The 23,979-nt window shown below is 36.3% G+C and overlaps 1 protein-coding gene across 1 annotated transcript in view; it reads left to right on the top strand.

Moving 5' to 3' along the window:
* Positions 1-23,979, top strand: part of RYR3 (ryanodine receptor 3) — a 265,038-nt gene that overhangs the window by 87,524 nt on the left and 153,535 nt on the right. The window contains exons 12-19 of the mRNA XM_074868153.1: positions 3,034-3,155; positions 6,395-6,563; positions 7,592-7,727; positions 9,051-9,146; positions 9,827-9,945; positions 12,393-12,526; positions 13,165-13,406; positions 17,196-17,388. Coding sequence (XP_074724254.1) covers positions 3,034-3,155; positions 6,395-6,563; positions 7,592-7,727; positions 9,051-9,146; positions 9,827-9,945; positions 12,393-12,526; positions 13,165-13,406; positions 17,196-17,388 — 1,211 coding nt within the window. The remainder of the gene's footprint in view (positions 1-3,033; positions 3,156-6,394; positions 6,564-7,591; positions 7,728-9,050; positions 9,147-9,826; positions 9,946-12,392; positions 12,527-13,164; positions 13,407-17,195; positions 17,389-23,979) is intronic.

Here is a 23,979-nt window from a genome sequence, read left to right as displayed (position 1 = left end):
AGAAGATACCCATATACAAATGCTGTAATAGAAAAAATGAGGTCCTTAGCACACCCTTGGCACAATCTCATTTATTTAAGCAGCACACATGGTCATAAATGGGCAGTGAGTGTCCAACCCCTTCACTTCTTCTCAGCAACCTGGCTGATCAGAGAAATTCTTCTTTGTATGCCAGTCATTCGGTATTTTTCTTGATAAGAGATTTAATCACACAATTCCTTTCCCATGCCAATATTGGCTATGGGATTCCGTTTCCTCATAGCGTCCAATTTTACTTCTTGAAAAGGCAACATGTAGATTCTTCCTCTGTATTCAATGAAGAATTTAGCAATAACTTCCTGTGAGGTTTAGTATTTTTTTCTCCACTTTTCTGCTCAGCAGCATGGGACTAAAAGAACCTCCATAATTGCCTGTCACTTTTATTCTCCTTTCAAACTGATTCATTCATGTTCAAAGACTCCAGATCTTTTGTTGCCCTCTCACATGGAGAATACTCTCCTGTTAAGTGCCTTCAGACAGAAGAAAACCCAAACCTTCTCACTTCCTGTAATTGATATGCCTGTGGAGGCAAGAAACAGTTTTTCATCCTCTGCAAAATATGGTACTAGACTATAATTTTGTAAGCAAGTTTAGATAGATACATCCCTTTAAATTTCATATCAGATTTATTTTTCTACAATAAAAGTGAAGTCATAGCTTTGTATGCATCCTCCACCATCATTTTGTCAGGTTTTCACTTCCAGTCACTGTAATCCTTCTCAAGCTGACCTGTGCTTTTTGTAACATGCCTCAGTAGCACTAGGAGGATTGAGAAGTACCTTATTTTTGCAAGAGGCAAAGGTTGGGTTTTTTTTTCACATAACCTAGCTATTTTAACTGACAGCTGCTGCAAATCTATAGAGGGGAGAAAAAAATTGTGGGCTTAGTTCTGCTATAAAATACTCAAAATGCAAAGTAAAAATTTCTGTTGTTTGGCTTTGCTGTAGTTCAATGTATCTAGTTATCATGCTGTCTTTGCAAGACACTAATATGTAAGAAATTCTGGCATCATTTATGAGGCTTCTGTTGCACGATTTCTGCCAGCATTTTTATCTATTGTATCACTTTCTCTCTGAGCTTTTGGAAACCAAGGGTTCAAGACTCTGCCGGGTAGTGATGATGTTTACACCACTATTCTATTTAATGTTCCTCCACCATCCAGCATGAGTAATGGATGCTTATCTTTTCAATTTGAGAGCTTGCTTCTGTGCAGCCTATGAACTCTTGCAGAGCTCCAGAACGCTAGAGCTCAGAGAACAGAAAAAAATGCTACATGTTTTGAATTCAAGTCCTGGAGACCATTGCTGCAATGGTCAATACCAATGTCCTGTTGTACCTCAACAAGCAAGGCAGTGCTGGATGTTTCTGGCCCTGATCTACGTACTGGAGTTCTAAATAGCACTTTCCTGTCATTGTGGTGTTTCTGAATGATTTAGTTGAGGTTTTGGGTTTGAAGGTTTTTTGTTGGTTTTTTTTTCAGAGAAATAGGGAAGATTAGGTCCTTCTAAAAGACTTCTCTCTTGTTTGATCTACTGCATACTTAGGGAGAAGAGTGCATATCTGCTACACAATGGTGAAGGTGCAATTATTTTGCAAGGTGTGGCAGCTTTAATATCCTATCTGTCAAATGTTTTAATTCCTGTACCATTCCTGTAGGTACAAAATCTGGAGCTACATGCAATAGCCTGAGGAAACATTATCTGATTGTCAAATGTTTTCTTATTAGTTTTATGATGGGAAGAACGGTTCTTTAGTTATGGTTCAGTTACGAGACCCTAGGACCCTTCTTTATGGAACTAGTGATATTTCAGTTCACAGAGTCACCCACAAGTGTGACTCTATATAAGGAGTACTTGAACAAAGAGGAAAGATGACCATTATGTAAACTAGTCTCCTTTAAGATAATATTGTCAACATACTCATTCAAAAATGTCTTCCTAGTCTTCTCCATCACATTTCCACGGATTCTGGGGTCCAGATAATTCATAGGGTGATGTTTGCCTCTTAAAAGCACTTTCTCAGCATGTTGGAAGGAACAGAGCACATGTGTACTTTGGATCCTGCCAAGTATAGAAAAACATCACTTTCCAATGCTTTGGATACGTATATGACAGTATGTACAAAAAGCTGTTGGTAAATATCCTTCCCATTTGTGGCGGTAACCACTTTTATAACATTATTAGTTTCTTAGTTAACTATTCAGTGCCTTCAGAATTACTCAGCTAACTAGGAAGTTGGACAACTACTATCTCAGAGGTAAAATATACATTTTTCAGTGGAAAATTCAATAGGTTACATCTTGGTCAAAGAAGCAGGATAACTCACATTTAATTCTTACAAAAGTGCTGTAGGATTTTAATGTTCAAAATGATAAAGATTTGTTTTTGTGATAGCTAAAAATTATGCTGGCTTTTGTGAAATTGGGTATTTATTTAAAGGGAAAAATAAAAAACCCACTGAGCTATCTCTGTTATTGCTTGAAGTTCATATGATGTTCACATCTGGTTCTGATAACAATCCAGCATAATATGTAGAGAACAGTTAAATGAGTCAGAAGTTACTCATACACGTTGTTGCTCCTTTAGTTGCATTGTAATTTTCATGATTTGTCACTCCAGCTTGATTTTCTTGTCAGTAGTCTTTTCATGTTTAAATCCTTTAGTAAATGATGCCTCAAATAGTGAAGATACTCTTTCCCTCACAGCCAGAACATAGAAAGAATGACATTTTTTGTTTCAATTGGAAAATATTTGATAATCATATATGTTTAATGAATTGCAAGAGTACATTAAAATGTATTCTCTGAATAACTTTTATGTGAGAGTGATAAATTGATAAATAATTAATAAACAACTGTTCAGATAAAGTGATTAAGTAGTAGCTCAGTATATATGCAATTACTGTTTTCAGTGCCATGTTGAAATAAGTTACAAAATACTTAAAAGCATAGAGGTTTTTTAAGTAATTGTTGCGACAATTACTGACTTTCAATAGGTTATATTACACCAAGAAGGCCATATGGATGATGGTCTAACCTTACAAAGATGTCAGCACGAGGAATCCCAGGCTGCTCGAATCATTCGCAATACTACCAGCTTGTTCAGCCAGTTTATAAGGTAGTTGTTACCATCTTTTATACAATCATTCTTTGTTTGTTTGTTTTTTAAAATATTCTGAAATAATAAGAATTTCTCTAACAGAATCCTTATTTCCTGCTTTCAAGTATTTGTATTTAGAAGCTATTAGCAATATATTTTTACCAACTTCCGTTTGTGATTTTGTTGAATAATGCCATTAAATAGATAAAACAGCTTATTTAAAATTATTTACATGATATCCAATACCTTGAAGCCAGAAGCAAACTGGATCATAATCCAAGTTGAAGAAAACATGCTAAATGATCTTAGTGTAACTTCATTAGTAAGTATTCTACAATAGCTAGAACTTCACAATATTCGTAAAAGGGTTCCTATTTTTCTATTTTTCTTGGTAGACCAAATATTATAGCTACCTCTATTCAAATTTGTCAAACTAATTGAAAGGAATATTGATGCCTAATACTGTTTAGATCAAAAATACGATGGGAAACCATAACAGCCCCAAGTCCATGCAAATAAACAATAGAAGGAAGTACAAAGTAGTACATGTCTGGAAGGAGAATACCAATTTATTGCCTTCAAAATCTGTACTGAAACATTTTGCCTCTCCCTTTTTAATCACTGATCCTGTTGATCCTCCTACTTTTCTGTCACCCTGCTGATCATATCTGGAAGATCTAAAGATTGGAGGAGAGGCAGTTCTCTCTGGTGAACTCTGTGCAGTGTAACAGGTTATGCACAGTAACAACAATTAGGACAGAAGGCTAACTAGCTGCTGAGGGGGTAAAAGGAATAACTTCTTAACTCCTCTCTCTCAGCAAAATTATTATGCGAGCGTTCCTAAATCTTCTGTTTAAACCAACACATTTATTTTCAGTGGAATGGATTTATGGGTATTTAAAGTAGGTAAGCATCTCAGCAGAGGCAGTGACTGTATCTGATTTTAAGGAATAATTCTAGTTGTGATTGAAAGACTTTAGAACAGAGTCAGTAGAATTACCTTCTGAATATTATTTATCTTCCAAATCTTTGCTGAGCTAGAGGGTAATGCAGTTAGTAATTACACCTCAGTAAGAATTATCTGAGATTGAGCTGTTCACCTAACTGTATAATAGAATTCAAAAACTAATGTGGAGACAGTGATGGCTATTTCCACAGATCAAAACACCAAAGCCCTTGGATACTTCGGCATTGTGAAACATGCAATATATGAGTACCCTAAGCATGGAGTCAATACTACAAAGGATATTAGGAAGTCAGGGAATTTAAACAATTTCATATGACACCAGACTTGCTCTGTCACAATCTTGATTTATTGAGAAGGTTATATAAAGAGCTGTACTTGTTAAGTAGTTGCCTAATATCCTTGCCACACATGTAGCAACATAATTTTCATGGAAAAATACAATCTTGGCCAGTAGCAAAACAAATGTGTTGGACATGAATATAATTTAAAACAGTTTATCTAAATTTGTATGTTGCTGACTGAAGAGCCTTTGCATCCTCAGGAGATGTTGAATCTTAATAAACCATTGAAAAGATGAGCATGAAAAGATACTCTTTATCACATTTCATCTCCAGTTTGGTTTTCTGGATTCAAGCCTGTATTTAAACAATGTTATTTATGAAATAGATTTTCTGAATCAAAATTTGGCTTGCTTTCACCATATTAATGCACACTCACTTCAGCTTAAATTTTTCCAGTCCTCTTGAAGTATATATTGTGCTTAAAAGGGTTTGTTCTACTGGTTTATCTGATCTGGCTTCATACAAAACTGTTCAGAATGTTTTCTGTCATTTATCAGTTTAGCTTAATTTTGACAGACCTTAATTACCAGTAAGTTTGAGACATGGAAACAGTTGTAAACTGATTGTTCTGATGCAGGCTTTAGTATTCAAACAGTGAAGGGAAGTATCATGAAAACTGTCTTACATATGTGGTTGTATCTGACTTTTTGAATAATACATTTAGCTATGTTAGTTTGAAAATATGGGGCATTTTGAAGCATAACTTTATTATGCTATTTCTTTTGTTACTTTTGTTCCTCTTCTTTTACTTCTTTAGAGTAAATGGTTCATGACATTTATCTTGCGTTACTAATCTTACATGATAATAAGTCTTTAACAAGCAGCAAGACAGAGATCTTCAGTGAAAGTTCCATGCTTCCTTCACTATAGCTCTTTCATATGATATGTTTTTGTCTGAAGATTTTTAGGGTAAAATACAATTCTGTGTCAATGCATATTCATTTAAAATTGCTGAGATACAATGGATAAGGATACACAATGAAATCAATAAGAATGTATGTAGTACTGAAGAAACTATTTTTTCATAGTGCTTGGCAGAGTTTTAATTATAATGATCAAGTGGTCATCCTTGTCTTACTGCCTAATAGATGAAAAAATAAAGAAAAATTATTTTATAGTTAAGAATTTTCTTCCACAGAACCCACCATATGAGACTGCATTTAAAACATTACTTCTTCAGTATCACAAGGGACTACACTACTCCTTTGTATTTCTTGTGCTGAGAATATCAAAACAGCCAGATCTGCCAGCAATCAGCTCTCCCTGGATTATACTAGTTATAATAGTGAGTCAAACACTGAAAAATTGGATTGTCACCCAAGATTGAGCAAATGCTTGAACAGGAAAGAGATGTTATTTTACTGACAACTGAGATTCCTTGGAATGCTTTATAATTTTAAATCCCAGCCTTCTTTATTTCCGATATAGAGTTGATACAGAAGACCTAATTAACAGTTAGAATTACCTGTTATTTTTGTATTCTTTTTCTAGAAGACTGGGGATGTATATCCTCAACAATTGCTACTATTTTAGTCCATCTGCACATTACACCTGTATCATAAATAGGATTTAAAGTATCTAAACAAAATTAATTACTGTAAGAAAGGACTTCAGTGCATCTTTCATCTGTTTCATCTTTTTGCTGACTTTGTTTCTTCTGCTCATTTTTTCAGTTTTTTTAATCATTCTCTCTCTTTACATCAATGCAGAAAGCGAAACATGATTCCATTTCAGGAAGCTCTGAGTGCTGGACACCCAAACAATAGATGTTTGAATGATTTGATCATTGATCTGATTTGCAATTCAGATCAGCTGTTGCTCATATACATATGTCATATGTATAACAAGACTTGATTTAGATACCAAGAGAAAATAGGCTGCTACATAATACTGTAAATTACAGTGGGAAAATGAATAATCCTGCCTGTCTTTCTCGTTGTTTTCCGTAGTGGAAACAACAGAACACTATCACCCACTGCCCTGCCTGTTGAGGAGATGGCTCAGACTCTGCAAGACCTGATAACTTACTTCCAGCTTCCCGAAGAAGACCTGGAACATGAAGATAAGCAAAGCAAGCTTCGATCACTCAAGAACAGACAAAATCTATTCAAAGAGGAGGTACAGAGAGAGAAATTGTTACATTATTTTAATTTTAAGTTTATTGTGTCACAAACATTGAGAAGAACCTAAACATTATCATCTAGATGCATGCATATGATTTATAATGTAAAGTTCCGTAGCTGACATATATACATATTGTAATGCCATATGATAACTTGCTCTTACGTATTTTTCACTTCCACACTTGTCACAGGCCACAAACACACTCTCATAAAATTTGGTCTCAATACTTCTGAACATCTTTACACAGATGTCATTTTTAAAAGAAAGGGTTGTGACAAGAGATTTCTTTTTCTCTCTATGAAGTTCCACATTCTAAGTACCCCAAACTAATAATAAAACTTGGATCAATGATAAATGATTTTTCTGATGTCTTTTCTGTCCACCAGGGTGTGAAACAGGAACTTTTTATCTCTAGAAACTGGAAGAATGCTAGTTTTAGAGAAGGATATGTGTTACGTAATTGTAGAATTGCTCCTCTCTGAAAATGGAATAATTGCATTTCTGTATAAATAGGAAGTATATTTTACAGTGGCTTTAGACATGTTTGGATTGCTTGAAGGTTTTCAATACCATTTTAGTCTCCAATCAAACTGAAGTTAAAAATCTATTCTAGCATTTGAACTTTTTTGTTTTATAGATATTTTATTAGGTAGTAAAATTTCCACCTCTTTTAATCAACAAAAATTCCTTTGTATATAAAGTGTGGGTTTCTTTCCTATGTAAGGAAAATTTTATGTAAAAACTAGTCTGATCACAAAAATTATGAAAGCTATTATTGTCAGTTTTTTTTATTCCTTACTTTTTATAATACTTAGCTGAGTAAGGAACAGTATAGAATCATTCTCTAAAATGGATGATTCTAATATGGAAAAATACATTTTCAAATCTTGTAAGCACAATTTTTTTTTTTTAATCTAAGATGATGCAACTTTGAAATGTGTGCAGGAAAAAATCTTTTAAAAAGACAACAACAAATGCTTTTTCATGTACAGTTTGCTTTCCTCTCTGTCATATGCATTTAGGGAATGCTGGCACTAGTTTTGAATTGCATTGATCGCTTAAATGACTACAACAGCGCAGCTCATTTTGCAGGAATTGCAAGAGAAGAACATGGTACAGCATGGAAAGAAATTTTGAATCTCCTTTACAAATTGTTAGGTGAGTTCTTCAATAATCTGCTAATGTGGAAAAACAGGATATGTATTTTTATATTCTGCTTGCTGCTTCACCACCAAAGAATACTTTGTGTGTTATTTATTCTGTCATGTAAATTACAGAATTTCTTACCTATACTTACTGATATTTATCAATGATACCGATATACTTACAAATACTGATATTTATCAGTGCCATGCTTTCTAGAGTGAACTGCTTCTGTGTTGTAAAAGGGCCAAAATTATAGAGTAAAAGAAGTATGTATATGTTTATTTCTTTAAATCACTAATTTGATACCTGAGTTGTGTAATTCTTCATATAGGAGACTCTTGTCTTTTTATGGAGTTTAAATACTTTCTAATTTCATTACAAAGAAAGTTAGCTCCAAACCACAGCAAAATATGGAAGTTGACAGTTAGGACAAAACCAAAACAAACCAGGGGGAGTGCTTTGAGGCATGAGGTTATTCACATAGCACAGACGTGCAGATGCTTCTGGTGAAGTCTTGTCATTGCTTTAGAAAGTAATGAGATATCATTGCCTGCATCTTACTAGAGTTGTATGAGGATGAAAAAGAATGTGCTATGTAGACCTTTTCTGATTTTGACTTGCAGGTACATCTTGAACACACTTGTTCTGATGTAATAAATATTAAGTTAATGCTTCACAATAAAAACCCTTGACAACTGCATACAAAAGGCGCCTTTTTTTTTAACCTAAGAGCAGTAATAATTTCTGGAAGAAACAAAATTAGTATTTCTTGAAATACTTGAATGCTGATGAACTTTCAAAGCGCAGCCAAATAACATTGTGTTCTGCACTGATGAGGACTAAAAGCTATCCATTCTATAACATGTTTTAATCAGAAAGTAGAGTTAAAGAGCAGTACACCAAACCTGCACTTGAGCTTGAACTTCTGCATATGATCTTCCCATTCATTGGTAGGAAGAAATAGAAAAAGAAGTGTTTCAGCTTCTTGATCATGATAGTGCTGGACACTTGCATCAAACAAGGGTGGTGGATAATTACTATTTAAATTTAACAATAAAATAAAACGTAAATAAAACATATTTTTTGCTGAAATTCTTGCTTTTCCAGTAGACCCTTGTCAACTTCAAAAACTACATGCCCTTTTGAAGTTATGCTAGTTGCTGATATTCAAATTAATGAAAATCTTAATTCTTTATTACCCTAACATATATGTGTTTAGGATTTGCCTGTTTATCATTTTGCAAAGTTGTTATAAAAATTGTGTTAAAACATAACATTGGTGATTTAAAAAGGAAATCTCCTGTTATAAAATTATACCTTGTGGGTTTTTTCCAGCTGCTCTCATTCGTGGCAACAGAAACAATTGTACTCAGTTTTCAAGTAACCTCGATTGGCTAATAAGTAAATTGGACAGATTAGAATCTTCTTCAGGTGAGACTCATTTTTATTAATGTAAATCAACTATCAATGCACCATACACAGCTGTCTTGCATTGTAAATGTCAGAGCAGTTTTCCTTGAAACAGCATGTGTTAGGAAACAAATACAGTGTCTTTTTTTTAATTGAGCAAAGTATTACATTTAAACAGACATTTCTGTGGCATTTTTGGGTTCATACATTTGGTATGTGCAGAACCACATCCAGTCAGTGTTGAATGTGACTTTGGTGAATCAATGGATCGAGTCAGACAGTATCAAGACGACTGTCCCATTGCTGTCGAATAACACCAGAGTTCTTTGTGGGCACAAGTACAAATAACAGAGAGAGAAGGTTTTTTTCCTCTATGGGATGTTCAGCAAAATATCAAAATACTATACAGTGCTCCCTACTAAAACCTTTTATCTCTCTCATTGAAAAGAAGGAGCTAAACCTGCATTTTTCTCAAGTGGTTTTAAAATTGTAGCTATTTTCAAAAGAAATCAGAAATTAACAGTTTCATAACTTATGTCTAATGAGATTCACATCATAGTCATATCAATACTCTTTAGAAGTGTTTTCATTCTCAGGCTGGAGAAAAGATAGCATCTCTTAAAATATTTACTGGGCTTTTAGATTGTGTTCAGTTGCACGGATGATTTAGTGACAACATTATTTCTGTGGCCTTTGTACAGGTATTTTGGAAGTGTTGCACTGCATCTTGATTGAAAGCCCAGAAGCTTTAAATATAATAGCTGAGGAGCACATCAAATCCATTATTTCTTTGTTGGATAAACATGGGCGCAATTACAAGGTATGTTTGGAAAAACTAAGGATGTATCTTACTATATCTTACTATAATTTGTGGAAAAATAACAGAGATATCTACATGGAAATATATGATTCTAGTACCTTTAAAGAAATAAAATAACCTTGAAGTACATCTGCAAATTGTTTTGTTGAGATTAAAAAAATGTGTAATATATAATTGCTTTTCAGTTTCAAATACAGAAAATATGTAGGACAAGCAAATAGTTAAGAAATTTTGATAATCAGTCAGAACTTTGGATTTGCTGAGAAAATGAAGAATTCTGGTGGCTGTAAGCACGTGGACAGAGTAGCTTGCTTTGTGATGGAGGGCTCTACAGAAGCAGTGAACTACCCTTGGTCTACCTGCAGAAAGACAGAACTAAATCCTGCAAAGTCATTCCTAACTTGAGTAATAATAATAGTAGCAGAAAAGAGCAAAATAAAATGAGAAATCAGAAAAATAATCCAAATATCTGAAAACACAGGTGTTCAGAAGAAAGAAAAAAACCCCGACTTATACCAGAAGAAATAATGGTGGAAATTAATTTAGACATCAATGTGCAATTTATTATGACAGAAGAAAGTGAACACAGTTTCTGGCTGCAATCAGGATGACATCACAACACAGAGGAGGATATAGTTTTATGTGTGATTTTCTGATGTGAGTTTCCTTCCTCAATTAACATTTTATTTGAAAGACTGATAACCTGGAGGAAGAACAAAGAAAGTTCTAGTGAGATGAAATTACTGATTTACAGGAGAATGTGGAGAACCTAACCAACTATGGATATGGAAAAGGAGAGAAGTATTTTTAAGCATGGTTAAGAAGTATGAACCCATATGAGTAGGCATAAGGAAAAATTTGAAATTACAGTGGTAAGTTTAGCTTACTATTTTTAGGTGTTAGCAAGATTATTGTGCTGTGCTAGTCACCTGCAAAGAGAACCTTTCAGATGGAGCATCTTAATGTAGACCTCATAGTGAGAATTTAAAGCAGAAAAGGAAGATGTTGTATACAGGAGAAGAATTAGACTGGGTAATGGATTTGTGCATTTCCATTTGTAATGTCTTTGACTAAGCATCAGTAAGTAATGAAGTAATTAATTTATTTGTTACTCTGGAAATGCTATATCTTGTTCTTCTGCTAGATTAGAAATCCTGTTGTGATTTAGGAAATAAGAAACAGTAATATTATTAAGCAAAATTGTCTTGGAAATTATTGATTTGAAGGACATTTTTAAATGAAAAGCCTTGTGTCAGAAACATGATCAGTGAATCATGGAGATTATTTAAATGGTTGACATGTAGATTCTGAGTTATTGATAATCATTAATGTTTATTAAGACACTTACAGCTGAGGACTGGTCAGAGTTTCTGTGGTTATTTAAGTTACTATCTCTGTCTGTCTGCTAGAGGTTTCTGCCCAATAACAGATATGTTAGAAAGGAAAATGCATGGGCTGGAACATAGCAAAGTTCACAATATAGCAGCTTTAAACTGCTGCTCTGCATGGTTTTGTGCTACTTCACTGGGCAGAGAACAGGAGTAGCTAAAATACATGTTCAATTCTGCTGCTTCTTGTATTGTACAACAGTTTGCAAAATGGTTATCAACAGTGTGAAGATGGTTCTTTGTCTTGGAGATGGTCTGTAAGGGTTTAGGCCATTTGGGCTTGTTGCTCAGTGATTGCTTGTCAGAGCTCAAGCACATCTTTAAGATTCTCTGTTTTTTGCAAAAGTGTATAGCTTTGTCCCTCAGCATTAAACAACATTATGTTACTGTGTCCTCTCTTCCAAAACTGTTTGCTCCAGTAATCTGTGGGAGAATTATGTCAATATCTTTCACTTTTCAGACTGTGACCAAAAAAAAAAATAGAAAGCTGTAATTTTAAAATAAGTTCTTTCTGAAACTTGGTTTTGCTTTATTTGATTTCTTTTAAATATATTTAATTTTAAAAATAAATGGATTACTACTTATAATGAAAACATGCTTTCAAAACAGATTCATAAGCAGTCTGAGAACTGCAGTTGAGAATTGTCCATTAATGTTGCTCAGAAGGTTTTATGGGCTGTAGTAAATTTCTCAAAGAATTTAATTCTACATTTCAAATTTTTAATGAGATTTAATTACAAAAATTATAAAGAGTTGACATACAGCGCTCTTAACTTTTTTTCTAATTGAAATGAGAATAAGGAATCTCGAATGAAGATTTTTTTGAGGCATTTTGCAAACCCTGTGTTCTGAATTTGTGTTCCATGAATGTTTGATATCCTCTATCAGTAGTACACAGACTACACTTGGTCCATATATGTGAAAAGTATTTGGAAAATAATAACGATAATGTGTATTATATTCCTTCCTTTAGGTCTCTTCTCAATGTAAATTAAGCTAACAGCTGAATAATAGGATATGCAGCTACCTTTACCCAACTTTCTTCTGATTTTTTTTAAGGTTCTAGACGTGCTTTGCTCTCTCTGTGTCTGTAATGGAGTTGCAGTTCGTGCCAATCAAAATTTGATCTGTGACAATCTGCTGCCTAGAAGAGACTTACTCTTGCAAACACGTTTGATTAATGATGTGACAAGGTATAGTGACATGTTTCATTGTTATATTAGAAAAAATGGAACTTACATGTCTTCGATAGTTAATTGAAGAAAATACTGTAACCTAAGAGACATTCCCCAGCTTTCAATATTGAGACACACACTTTAGGAAGTGTTTAGGTATTAACTTCTGAAAAACCCATTTTACTAACAATATGGCAATTGTAATGGAAACTGTGTTCAAATAGAAATTGCTAATTAATAGGATGATCTGTTCTGAAATGTAAAGATGAAAGTTGCTTGTTTCTCATTCAAAACAGAGCATGGCTTTACCTAATAATTATTATGGAGTATGCAAATATACCGTGAAGTACTTGTGTGTTTTAAGAGGGATTTGATTTCCTAGCAACCTCACTCCTGTTGTTTTGATTTTAGGAAATGATTTTGTTATTCCTCTTTTGACTATAAGTTTTTCAGTGCCTGGAACCTATACGTTAGAAGGTGATTCTACAGCAGCTTTATAAAGTCATAAAACTGGTCACTATTTTAAATATTATAAGCAAAATGTGGACATCTACACTCTTACTGTATTTGCAAAGTGAATTTGACTATTATACAACAATCTAATTCATATGTTACATTATATGTTTACACTAACTGGCTTACATTTTCTTTTTTAGCATAAGGCCAAACATATTTTTGGGTGTTGCTGAGGGCTCTGCGCAATACAAGAAGTGGTACTTTGAGTTAATAATTGATCACGTTGATCCATTCTTGACGGCAGAACCCACCCATTTACGAGTTGGATGGGCCTCTACTTCAGGTTATGCCCCCTATCCGGGAGGTGGAGAAGGATGGGGAGGCAATGGTGTTGGTGATGACCTGTACTCTTATGGTTTTGATGGCCTTCATCTGTGGTCTGGTAAGTTCTTTGCTCACTTCCACTTATATTTATAGTTACCTACCTTTACCTTCAGTACTTATGTGTATATAGCATGCTGTTTTATAGTGAGCTACATTCAGAACTCCAGGATACCATGAAATTATTCTGAATTTCACATCACACTTCTTGTCTGAGATTTTAGTCCATATTCAATTATACCAATTAGGCTTTTTAGCAGATAGCTTCTGTTTTCATGATTTTGATCAAAAAATGGCATTTTCCAGGTCTAGATCAATATTGACTTAAGTCTATCTGTTCAAAATCAATGCATGTATTGATCTCAGACAAATTATTTACCTATGGATCTATGTTTGCATTAGTCTTTCACTTTGTATCTACAGCTGAAGTAAAATGACATTATTCTCATAGCTATTGATAATAAATTAAATGGAAATAAATTGAATTTAAATTTTGATAAACAGTTTAATAAAATATAAGTTTGGCAATTAGAAATAAGAATTGCTACACTATTACCAACCTCAGTTGTTTTTAGAACAGAAATTTCTATGGTGTAATATCAAACTGAAAATCTGGTAGTTGCTATGTTGTTTGAAAAACTATTTTTCATATTATTATCTAAAATAGGCTTAGCAGAAAAAAATAGAGCGTTTCTAGGAATGCTTCTTAATATGTGTAGTTATCTAGGAAACTCTCAATTAGTACTGCAGTGAAGTGGTTACACTTGCAGTTTATAAAGAAGGGAGTTAATGGATGCCAGCAAGTGCATATTTTGTGGTCATTTAAGGATCAGTGATGGTAAATTTGTGGTCTTATTAGCCATTCTTTTTCAAGTGAATTGAAGATGCTAGTGGGCTGCATTAACGAAAAAGTGGAAGTGACTGCCCATGCAGTCAGGTGGATTTGAGTTAGAGCTCTAGAAGAGTAAAAGGAGTTTACAGGAGGGCTCATCTGAAGTGTCACAGTTAAAATAATTTTTGTAATAATGAGTGTGCTATAGAGAATAACCACTAAGGAAAAAGGAGAAAACAAGAATCTGATTAGGATGCTTTGGAGAGGAATTAGTGAGAACCCTCTGGGGTGTATAGTTAGCTGGAAAGTGGCTGTGGAACTATGAGCAAGGCTGTTGCTTTTTTGTGTGGTTATCCCTCCCCCAGTGCTACATCCAGGGAAAAGGAACTAGAACATACTTTTTACAAACAGACAGGTTTTGACCGTGTCAATGTATGTTCCTATAGAAACAAGCAGCAGAATGCTATTGACTAACTGTAAGAATCAAATGGCAACACAGGAAATGCTGATGGTTGGTTTTGCTTTCTTAAAGTTCCTGAGTGCTCTCTAAATAAGGAACATTTCAGAAGAAATAATGCATAAGGCTATAAAATAAGAAAATATTCAGGTAATTAATTGTATACCCTTACATCATCTGCTATCTTTGTAACATCATTAATAGAACTATCAATAAGTAATGAAAGGAGAGAGAAAAGCAGTAGGAAGCAAAACAATTACTAAAATTTCTAGAAGATTTTACATATGTATTCTACTTACATAGATATTTAAAACAGAGTTCTGGCAACTAGGTTTTGTACCTAAAATGTTTAACAATCTATCTTAATTGGTAAAGGTCTTCATTCATATAGAAGATTTTATTAAGAATATAGATGAAACTAGAAGATCACCTTTATTAACATTGTATTAATATAGTCTAAACCTATATTTTCTCTGGCTTATACCTTTGTGAATCATAAATTGTTTGAGAACAAATTTTATTGGCTGGGTCTCTGCCTCAAGACAGAATTGAGTCAAAACCAGTTCATTTTCTGGAATGAAATTTGGACATTTTTTCCAAAGTTGGACAGTTCTGGCCACCTTTTCTCTGAGATGTTCAATCATTGAGTTGGGAATGTAATGGTTTGTTATTCAGGACATTTTGTAACAATTTGTTCCACCAGGAATTTAACTTTCTGTGTTTCCTGTAAAAGTCTTTTAAAATTTGTTCAAAAGACTTAGAAAAAACTTCAGTATCAGCACACTCAATACATCTGTCTTAATTTAATGGTTTTGTTTCTTGACTGTGTGGCCATCCATGAGCATTCAGAAGTTTTAGGGAAAAAATAGACATTATTTCAGTCCTTGTGTGTACAGTCTTTAATTAGGAAGTAGCATGTTATTTTTCCTTCCAGATCTCTCTTGTGTACACAGTAAATGATGGTTATTTTTTAGCTTGTTAAATTTATGGCTTGTGCTTTATTTACTGTACACTATTCAAGGCATGTAGGCAAAATTATTCATTTCCCCATATTTCTTAGTGCTTTGAAATGCCGCATACAGCTGAGTACTCTTTAATTTCTTAGAAAAGAATAGTGTGGGGCTATGCAATTAAAAGGTATGTTGTAAATACAGTGTACATAAATATGCTGAATTTAATTTTATGGCCTTAATTCTACCATTGCCTAATTTGGGTGTGTTTGACTTTTCAATTATATTAGCATTGTTCCAGCATAGGATTTTATATATAAAATATCTGTGTATGTGCACATATAATTTTTTTTATCACTACTGAACAATTATCACATGACAGAAATAATGATTTTTGGGAGTAGGTTGGGAGACATCTGTAACATATGCCATTAGAAATGGCTGAATAAATCATAAATACAAAATTAAACACTAATTGAACCTCAGGAATACAGTGCTGGAAAGTCTCTTAAATCTGATCTCCTGCAGGAAGGGAAAATTCAGAGTACTTAAACTGTCCTGAACAGTTGACTTGTGTTGTTCTTAAGGAGTTCCAAACACAACAATTTGGAATAGTGCTTAATAGCTTAATAGACTTGTTTTACAGTTAAAATACAATGTTTTCAAGGGAATCGTTCTGAAAGGAATTCTGAGGAGATATTCCTTGGCTAAAAATATACTCAGATACTCAAGTGTATTTGAAAAACTGCAGTTATCTGTAAATGTGTATGGATATAAGATATGTTATCTTCAGTTAATTGTTATTATAAATCCTAAGTCCTGTGCATGGCTGTAAGGTTCCACCTTCCCAGGTAGGGAAAATGAAGCTCCATCTGTTTAGTGTATGGCTGTCATTGATAAAGAAAACCTGGCCCATTAAATTCTTGTCCATTTTTTGATAGCTCGGTATACCATCCTGCCTCTTGATACTGTAAGCCTGGATATTGGTCAAAATCACAGCTCCACTAGAATTATAGAATCATAGACTGGTTTGGGTTGGAAGGGACCTTTAAAGATCATCTAGTTCCAACCCCCCTGCCATGGGCGAGGACATCTTTGGTTAGGCCAGGTTGCTCAAAGCCCTGTCCAACCTGGCCTTGAACACTTCCAGGGAGGGGGCAGCCACAGCTTCTCTGGGCAACCTGTTCCAGTGCCTCACCAATGAATATTCAGAGATATGTGAATCTGGTATTTACAAATAACTAAAGAAAAAAAAAAAAAAAGGATCTATCAATCTTAGCTTTATAAAGAAGAGGCAATTTACTGTGCCTCAGTACTCATGCATCAGGCTGGTGTGAACTTGCATGATTTCAGCTGAGGATGTTCTGACTTGTGAACAGTGTCAGAGGTCTCAAGTGATTTGCTCAGTTTATGCACTTTTCTGCCACACGTCAGTTTGAAGAATGTTGACTCACTGTCTCTAAAAGCAGAACTGTTCATAAAAGTGATGAAGGCAAGATCATGTCTTCATGACTACAGACAAAAACCTTGATGGTGTTTTAGAAGAAATAATTTAATTTAACCTGTGAGAGTCTGCTTAAATCTTCTCATTACTGAATACTTTTATCCTAGGTCGAGTACCCAGAGCTGTAGCGTCTGTCAATCAGCATTTATTAGCATCTGATGATGTGGTTAGCTGCTGCTTGGATTTAGGTGTACCCAGCATTTCATTCCGCATTAATGGACAGCCTGTACAGGGAATGTTTGAGAACTTCAGTACAGAAGGGTTTTTCTTCCCTGTTGTAAGCTTATCAGCAGGTGTAAAGTAAGTACAACTTAATTTTAATTGCTGTTTTCTTTGCTGTCTTGTCACACAAAATACTCTCCAAATTAATGTGTGATTTGTTCTGTTTTGTTGTTTCAGTTCTGCTCAACCAGCAGCTGGGAGGGAGGCAGAAAAGTACTGATTTGTTTAGTGATGACTTCACTTAAGGGTGAAATGTGAGCCTCTTAGCAATTTGACCAAATCACAGTGTCTGAAAATCATTATTTTATGGGTATTTGGTGACCTAGGGGAAATTAATTTTGTCTCGTTGGAATTATCAGTGAAAAAAAGGCACATTAGAAACACAGCACCACATTTGGCACTAATTAAAATTCTCACTGGCTTTCTCAGCAGGAAGTAAAAAAACTAAATCATCATGAAAAGTGATACTATATTCATAGTAGGAAACACAAAGAACTGATGAGAAGTGGGTTTGGAATCTCATTACTAAGATTGCCCATTTCTTACCCATTTTATAGCTAAAATACTGAGATTTGAACTTATCATTTTCAGGTTTCTATTGTTAATTTACCTTTAATTCATTCAGAAAATCTGCAAATGTCAGTCTACTTAAGTGACCAAAATACTTGTGTTAACATTACAAAGCCAATGCAACAAAAGACTAGCTCTTGCACCAATTTCTGCTCAGTTCATCTTAGAGCATCTTTATTGCTGGTATCGACAGGCAACAATTTTAGGAAGAGAAAAACATAAAGATAATTAAGGAGAATTCTTCAGTAAGAAAAGTTGGGATTTTTCTGTCTTTTGTAGGCTGAACAGGATTTCTGCATAAAATATGTATAAGTTATGAAAATTCTTCACTATGAAAAAGTGCTAATTGTCTAGACATCAGTAGCTGCCAGAAACTGTCAAACTTAGAACAACTAATCAGGAGCAGAGAAAGAGATTTTGGTGAAGGAGATGCAAAGGGCTGGCTTTTATTTAAAGGAGGGTTTCTCTTATACATGGTAATTTTTGAGAAATTAAGGTTCGGTATGGTCAGAATAGACAGTATATAGCTTTGATAAGTGAAAGCAAGTTCAGGTTATAAAAGGTTCATACATTTAGCAATTAAGAAAAAGGAAATCTTTGTTTCTCTGAGGTAAAGTAAATGAGATCAGTTCTCCGTGCACTTTTCCTTCTGTGATCAATACATAAATACTTTGAGCATCTCATGCTTAAGAGAACCTCCCAGGTGAGAATACTAACAGAGACCAAAGAGAATAAAAGAGACTTGGGGAAGGGCTTAATAAATCAGTTTTCATTTAATCTCTGAGAGTGACCCTAGTATGTAGCTGCATTAGAACAAGAGTTTATGAAAATGTTCATTACTTATTTTCTGTTAGAAATCTGCCTAAACTGATATAATTATTTTTCTTTATTCTTATTTGATGTTGTTTATGTATTTTGTGAGGGCATTTTCCCTTGAAGTTAATAGTAGCTGATGGCAGTAGCAGGTTATATGTTATTTTCCATGTCTGTTAATATCCAAGAAATCCTAGTACATGGGAATCCTGAGTTCATGAGCGGAGGAGAGTGTTCTGCACTGGGCACAAACGCATGTTTCTGTTGTGACTTATCTGTTCTTCCTCTTCTTTCTGTGACTTTCTCAGTCTCTGATTCTTGGTCTGCTTCATCATTTCATCATCAGTTTTTCCTCTCTAAAACCTTGTCAGCACCTGCTTACCCTCACTGTCTCTTAATTTTGTTTTTTACTGTAGGCATTTTCTATCTATCCATTTTTTCCTCCACCAATGGTGTTATGAGCTCTGCTTGTAGTACTACAATATGGCCATTCAAATAATCAAGGAATTTAAACAGCAACTGTGTATTGAGAATTCATTTTCTTTTCTTCTATTTTTCTTTTCTTCTCTTCAGATTTATTTCACCTTTTCTTTAAAAGTGTGTAAATGCAGAGATAAAGAAATGTAATATAAGATTAACTTTAAATGAGCTATCCAACATGTTTTTAGGGAAGTCATGAAAAGTCAACATCTTAAAATAAATGCCTGGTGCTTTTAGTAATTAAATATTAAGTACATTAAATACAGTTATCATGAGGGTCTTGTCTTTCATAGGCAGCCTTTATAGTAAGCAAAAGACTATTTAGCATGGTCTTGTCATTCAGGCTATGAAAAATAAGTATAGCTGCTATCAAATTGCTAGAATGGTAGGTGCAGTTGCCTATGTACAGCCCAACTCTAAAATTGAGCAAAAGGAGTAGTAATTAGCCTAAATCAATCTGTTTAACTATTTCTAGCTGTCTTTTAGGAGTTATTGCTTTATATTTGATTATCAGGAGGGTTCTTGTCAAGGGTTAATGTCAGACAAATTAAAACAAGTTTTTCAAATCAAAAGATTGAACATTTCTTTTAAAATGAGACAAACTAGATTTGACTTAGATTTGAAGGGGGAAGGGAGCAAAACACCAGGCCATCTGAAGTGCATGTATACCAATGCACACAGCATGGGTAACAAACAGAAGGAGCTTGAAGCCATGATGAAACAGGAAAATTATGAGGTAGTGGCTGTTACAGAAACATGGTGGGATGTCTCCTGTCGGGGGAGGCAGCGGGTCTGCCACCAGCCTGATTGAAGAAGAATTTAGCCTTGATGAAATTCCAGTGTATCCATGAGGAGCCAGAAAGTCCCGAGAAGAGCCATGTAAACAAGATTAAGGAACTGCGAGACAAAGATAAGAAGAACTGTCCTGACAACTCAGCAGGGAAACTATTAGCTATTCATGAACTGTTAGTTACTAAGTAAACCAATCCTATATGAACAGATACTTTGAAGAAGGGTGTAAAAAGGCTTGTTAGAACAATAAAGTTGCCATTGTAGGCATTTTGGCCATTTTGCACAATCTGATGTTTGTCATGTCCATCTCTACTGCAACAGTCTCCCATGACTGGAGTGTGCCAATTGATGGCTACAAGCTCTTTAGGAGGGATAGACAAGGAAGGAGAGGGGGTGGGGTGGCGCTGTATGCCAGGGACTATTACGATTGCTTTGAGTACAAGTGTAGTGAAGACAGGGTGGAGTGTCTTTGCATTAGAATGAGGGAGAAGGCCAACAGGGTAGATGTTGTAGTGGGAGTCGACTATAAGCCACCCACTCAGGACAGAGGTGGATGAAATATTCTATAGGCACTTAGGAGAAATCTCACGATTGCTTGCCCTTGTTCTTGTGGGAGACTTTAACTTCCCAGACATCTGCTGGAAATACAACACAGCAGAGCGGGACCAGTCCCGGAGATTCCTGGAATGTGTGACAGATAACTTCCTGACGCAGCTGGTGAGCGAACTGACCAGAGAAGGTGCCCTGCTGGATCTCCTCATTGTGAACAGAGAAGGACTGGTGGATGATGTGGCGGTTGGAGGCCGACTAGGGCACAGCGATCATGAAATAATAGACCTCTATTCTTAGGGAGGCCAGGAGAGGGGGCAGCAGAACTGACATCCTGGACTTCCCAAGGGCTGACTTTGTCTTGTTTGGGCACCTGCTTGACAGAATCACTTGGAAGACAGTCCTGAAGGGTATAGGGGTCCAGGAAGGCTGGACACTCTTTAAGAAGAAAATCTTAATGGCACAGGAGCAGGCTGTCCCTGGGTGCTGTAAGAGAAGCCGGCACCAGAGGAGACCACCCTGGCTAAACAGGGAGCTTTGTCTGCAACTCAGGGAGAAAAGGAGAGTTTACAGCTTTTGGAAGAAGGGGCTGGTGACTCACAATGATTACAAAGATGCTGTGAGGCTATGCAGGGCGGAAATCAGGAGGTCTGAAGCCCAGCTGGAAATTAATCTGGTTTCAGCAATCAAAGACAGCAAGAAATGTTTCTATAAGTATGTGAGCAGCAAAAGAAAGACCAGGGAGAGCCTCCATCCCCAGCTAGATGCAGGAGGAAACATAGTAACAAGTGATGAGGAGAAGGCTGAGGTGCTTGATGCCTTCTTTGCCTCAGTCTTTAATAACAAGACTAGTTGTACTGAGGGAATCCAGCCTCCTCAGCCAGAAGACAGAGACTGGGAGAATGACCCCCCCACAATCCAGGAGGAGATAGTCAGTGACCTACTGCATCACATACACAAGTCTATGGGACCGGATGGGATACACCCGAGGGTGCTGAAGGAGCTGGCTGGCGTGCTCGCCGAGCCGCTTTCCATCATTTACCAGCAGTCCTGGCTGACCGGGGAGGTCCCGACAGATTGGAAACTGGCCAATGTGATGCCCATATATAAGAAGGGTCGGAAGGATTATCTGGGAAATCACAGGCCTGTCAGCTTGACTTCAGTGCCCAGAAAGCTGATGGAGCAGCTCATCCTGAGTACTATCGTACAACACATGCGGTACAATGAGATGATCAGGCCCAGTCAGCATGGGTTTATGAAAGGCAGGTCCTGCTTGACAAACCTGATCTCCTTCTACGACAGGGCGACCTGCTCATTGGATGAGGAAAAGCTGTGGATGTTGTCTACCTTGACTTTAGTAAGGCCTTTGACACTGTTTCCCACAGCATTCTCCTGGAGAAACTGGCTGCTCGTGGCTTGGATGGGCACACGCTTTGCTGGGTAAAGAACTGGCTGGATGGCCGGGCCCAAAGAGTTGTGGTGAATGGAGTTAAATCCGGTTGGCGGCCGGTCACGAGTGGTGTCCCCCAGGGCTTGGTTTTGGGGCCACTCCTGTTTAACATCTTTATTGATGATCTAGACGAGGGGATCGAGCTCACCCTCAGTAAGTTTGCAGATGACACCAAGTTGGGTGGGAGTGTTGATCTGCTCGAGGGTAGGGAGGCTCTGCAGAGAGACCTGGACAGGCTGGAGCGATGGGCTAAGGCCAACTGTAGGAGTTTCAATAAGGCCAAATGCCGGGTGCTGCACTTGGGCCACAACAACCCCCAGCAGCGCTACAGGCCTGGGGAGGAGTGGCTGGAGAGCTGCCAGTCAGAGAGGGACCTGGGGGTGTTGATTGACAGCCAGCTGAACATGAGCCAACAGTGTGCCCAGGTGGCCAAGAAGGCCAATGGTATCCTGGCTTGTATCAGAAACAGCGTGGCCAGCAGGGACAGGGAAGTGATCTTGTCCCTGTACTCGGCACTGGTGAGGCTGCACCTCGATGACTGTGTTGAGTTTTGGGCCCCTCACTACAAAAAGGACATTGAATTACTCAAGCATGTCCAAAGAAGGGGAATGAAGCTGGTGAAGGGTCTGGAGGACAGATTTTATGAGGAACAGCTGAGGGAACTGGGGTTGTTTAGTCTGGAGAAGAGGAGGCTGAGGGGAGACCTCATTGCCCTTTGCAACTACCTGAAAGGAGGTTGCAGAGAGCTGGGGATGAGTCTCTTGAACCAAGTAACAAGTGATAGGACAAGAGGTAATGGCCTCAAGTTGTGCCAGGGAAGGTTTAGACTGGATATTAGGAAACATTTCTTTACAGAACGGGTTGTTGGGCGTTGGAATGGGCTGCCCAGGGAGGTGGTGGAGTCCCCATCCCTGGAGGTGTTTAAGAGTAGGGTCGACATAGCGCTTAGGGATGGGATATGGTGTAGTTTAGAACTGTCAATGTTAGGTTAATGGTTGGACTAGATGATCTTCAAGGTCTTTTCCAACCTAGATGATTCTGTGATTCTGTGAAACAGCCACAGCTTCTTGGAGTGTCCACATTTTTAAAAGAGAATGCACAGCATTAGGAGGATACAGCCTATGTGGAGGTTTAGATACTGCAGTAGAGAGCAGGGAGAAAATAGGCCTCAGAAGGAATGAGAACATCATAAAGATCAGATTGAAAGATTTTGTACAGCTCAAAAAAATTGACCATGTTGGCAGGAAGCAAGGAGCTATTTACTAGGGTGTGGTCATCAAGGGAAGAATTGCCATGAGAGTTTTTTCATTTCAATTATTTCTTTGACTTTTGCCTATTTAGGAAGTTAGACTTCTAGGTCTTAAAATATAATTGACCTTTTTATTTTTAAAGTATTTTGATCTCTGTTGGGGCTTGCTATAGAGGTCTAATCTCAAAGTTGTCATTTCAAATATTTAGCTGCCTTGGGATCATTCAAATATTTGAAACAATGTATTTTTAAAATGAAATTAGAAAGCTCAAGCTTAGTAGAAGTAATCAGTAATAATATATTTCTTGTGGACGGACATCAAACCGTTTCAGCTATTTGTGTCTTGTGCTTATGTATATCTTGTTTGAGAACTTGTGCATCTTAATTTTCTTCTCTTTTTATATTATTAATGTCTCTTATTGTCAATGAAAGACGTTGATCTTTTAGTTATAGTATTTCTAGAAGTGTAAGTAAGAAGTGGTACAAGCTTCTTCTGGTCACCCCATCACAACAAATGTATGGGTTATTTCCTAGAGACAAAAATTTTCATTTTTCTGCGGTTGGTTACCTCTAGAGTTTGCCTACACGAGGACCATTGTATGATGATAGATAGTTTTTGTCTTTGTTGGTTTTCCTGGTATACTTTTGAATTTACGTGACAAATATATATCTGAGGAGAAACAGAAAACTTTAAGGGTTTAGTAGGAATCTTAATTACGCTTCTGAAACTCATTCCCAGTTGTAGTATTTGGTATAACTTTATTTG

This window comes from Strix uralensis, chromosome 4 (assembly GCF_047716275.1).
Source record: "Strix uralensis isolate ZFMK-TIS-50842 chromosome 4, bStrUra1, whole genome shotgun sequence".
Lineage (NCBI taxonomy): Eukaryota > Metazoa > Chordata > Aves > Strigiformes > Strigidae > Strix > Strix uralensis.
This window is presented reverse-complemented; position numbering and strand designations above follow the sequence as displayed.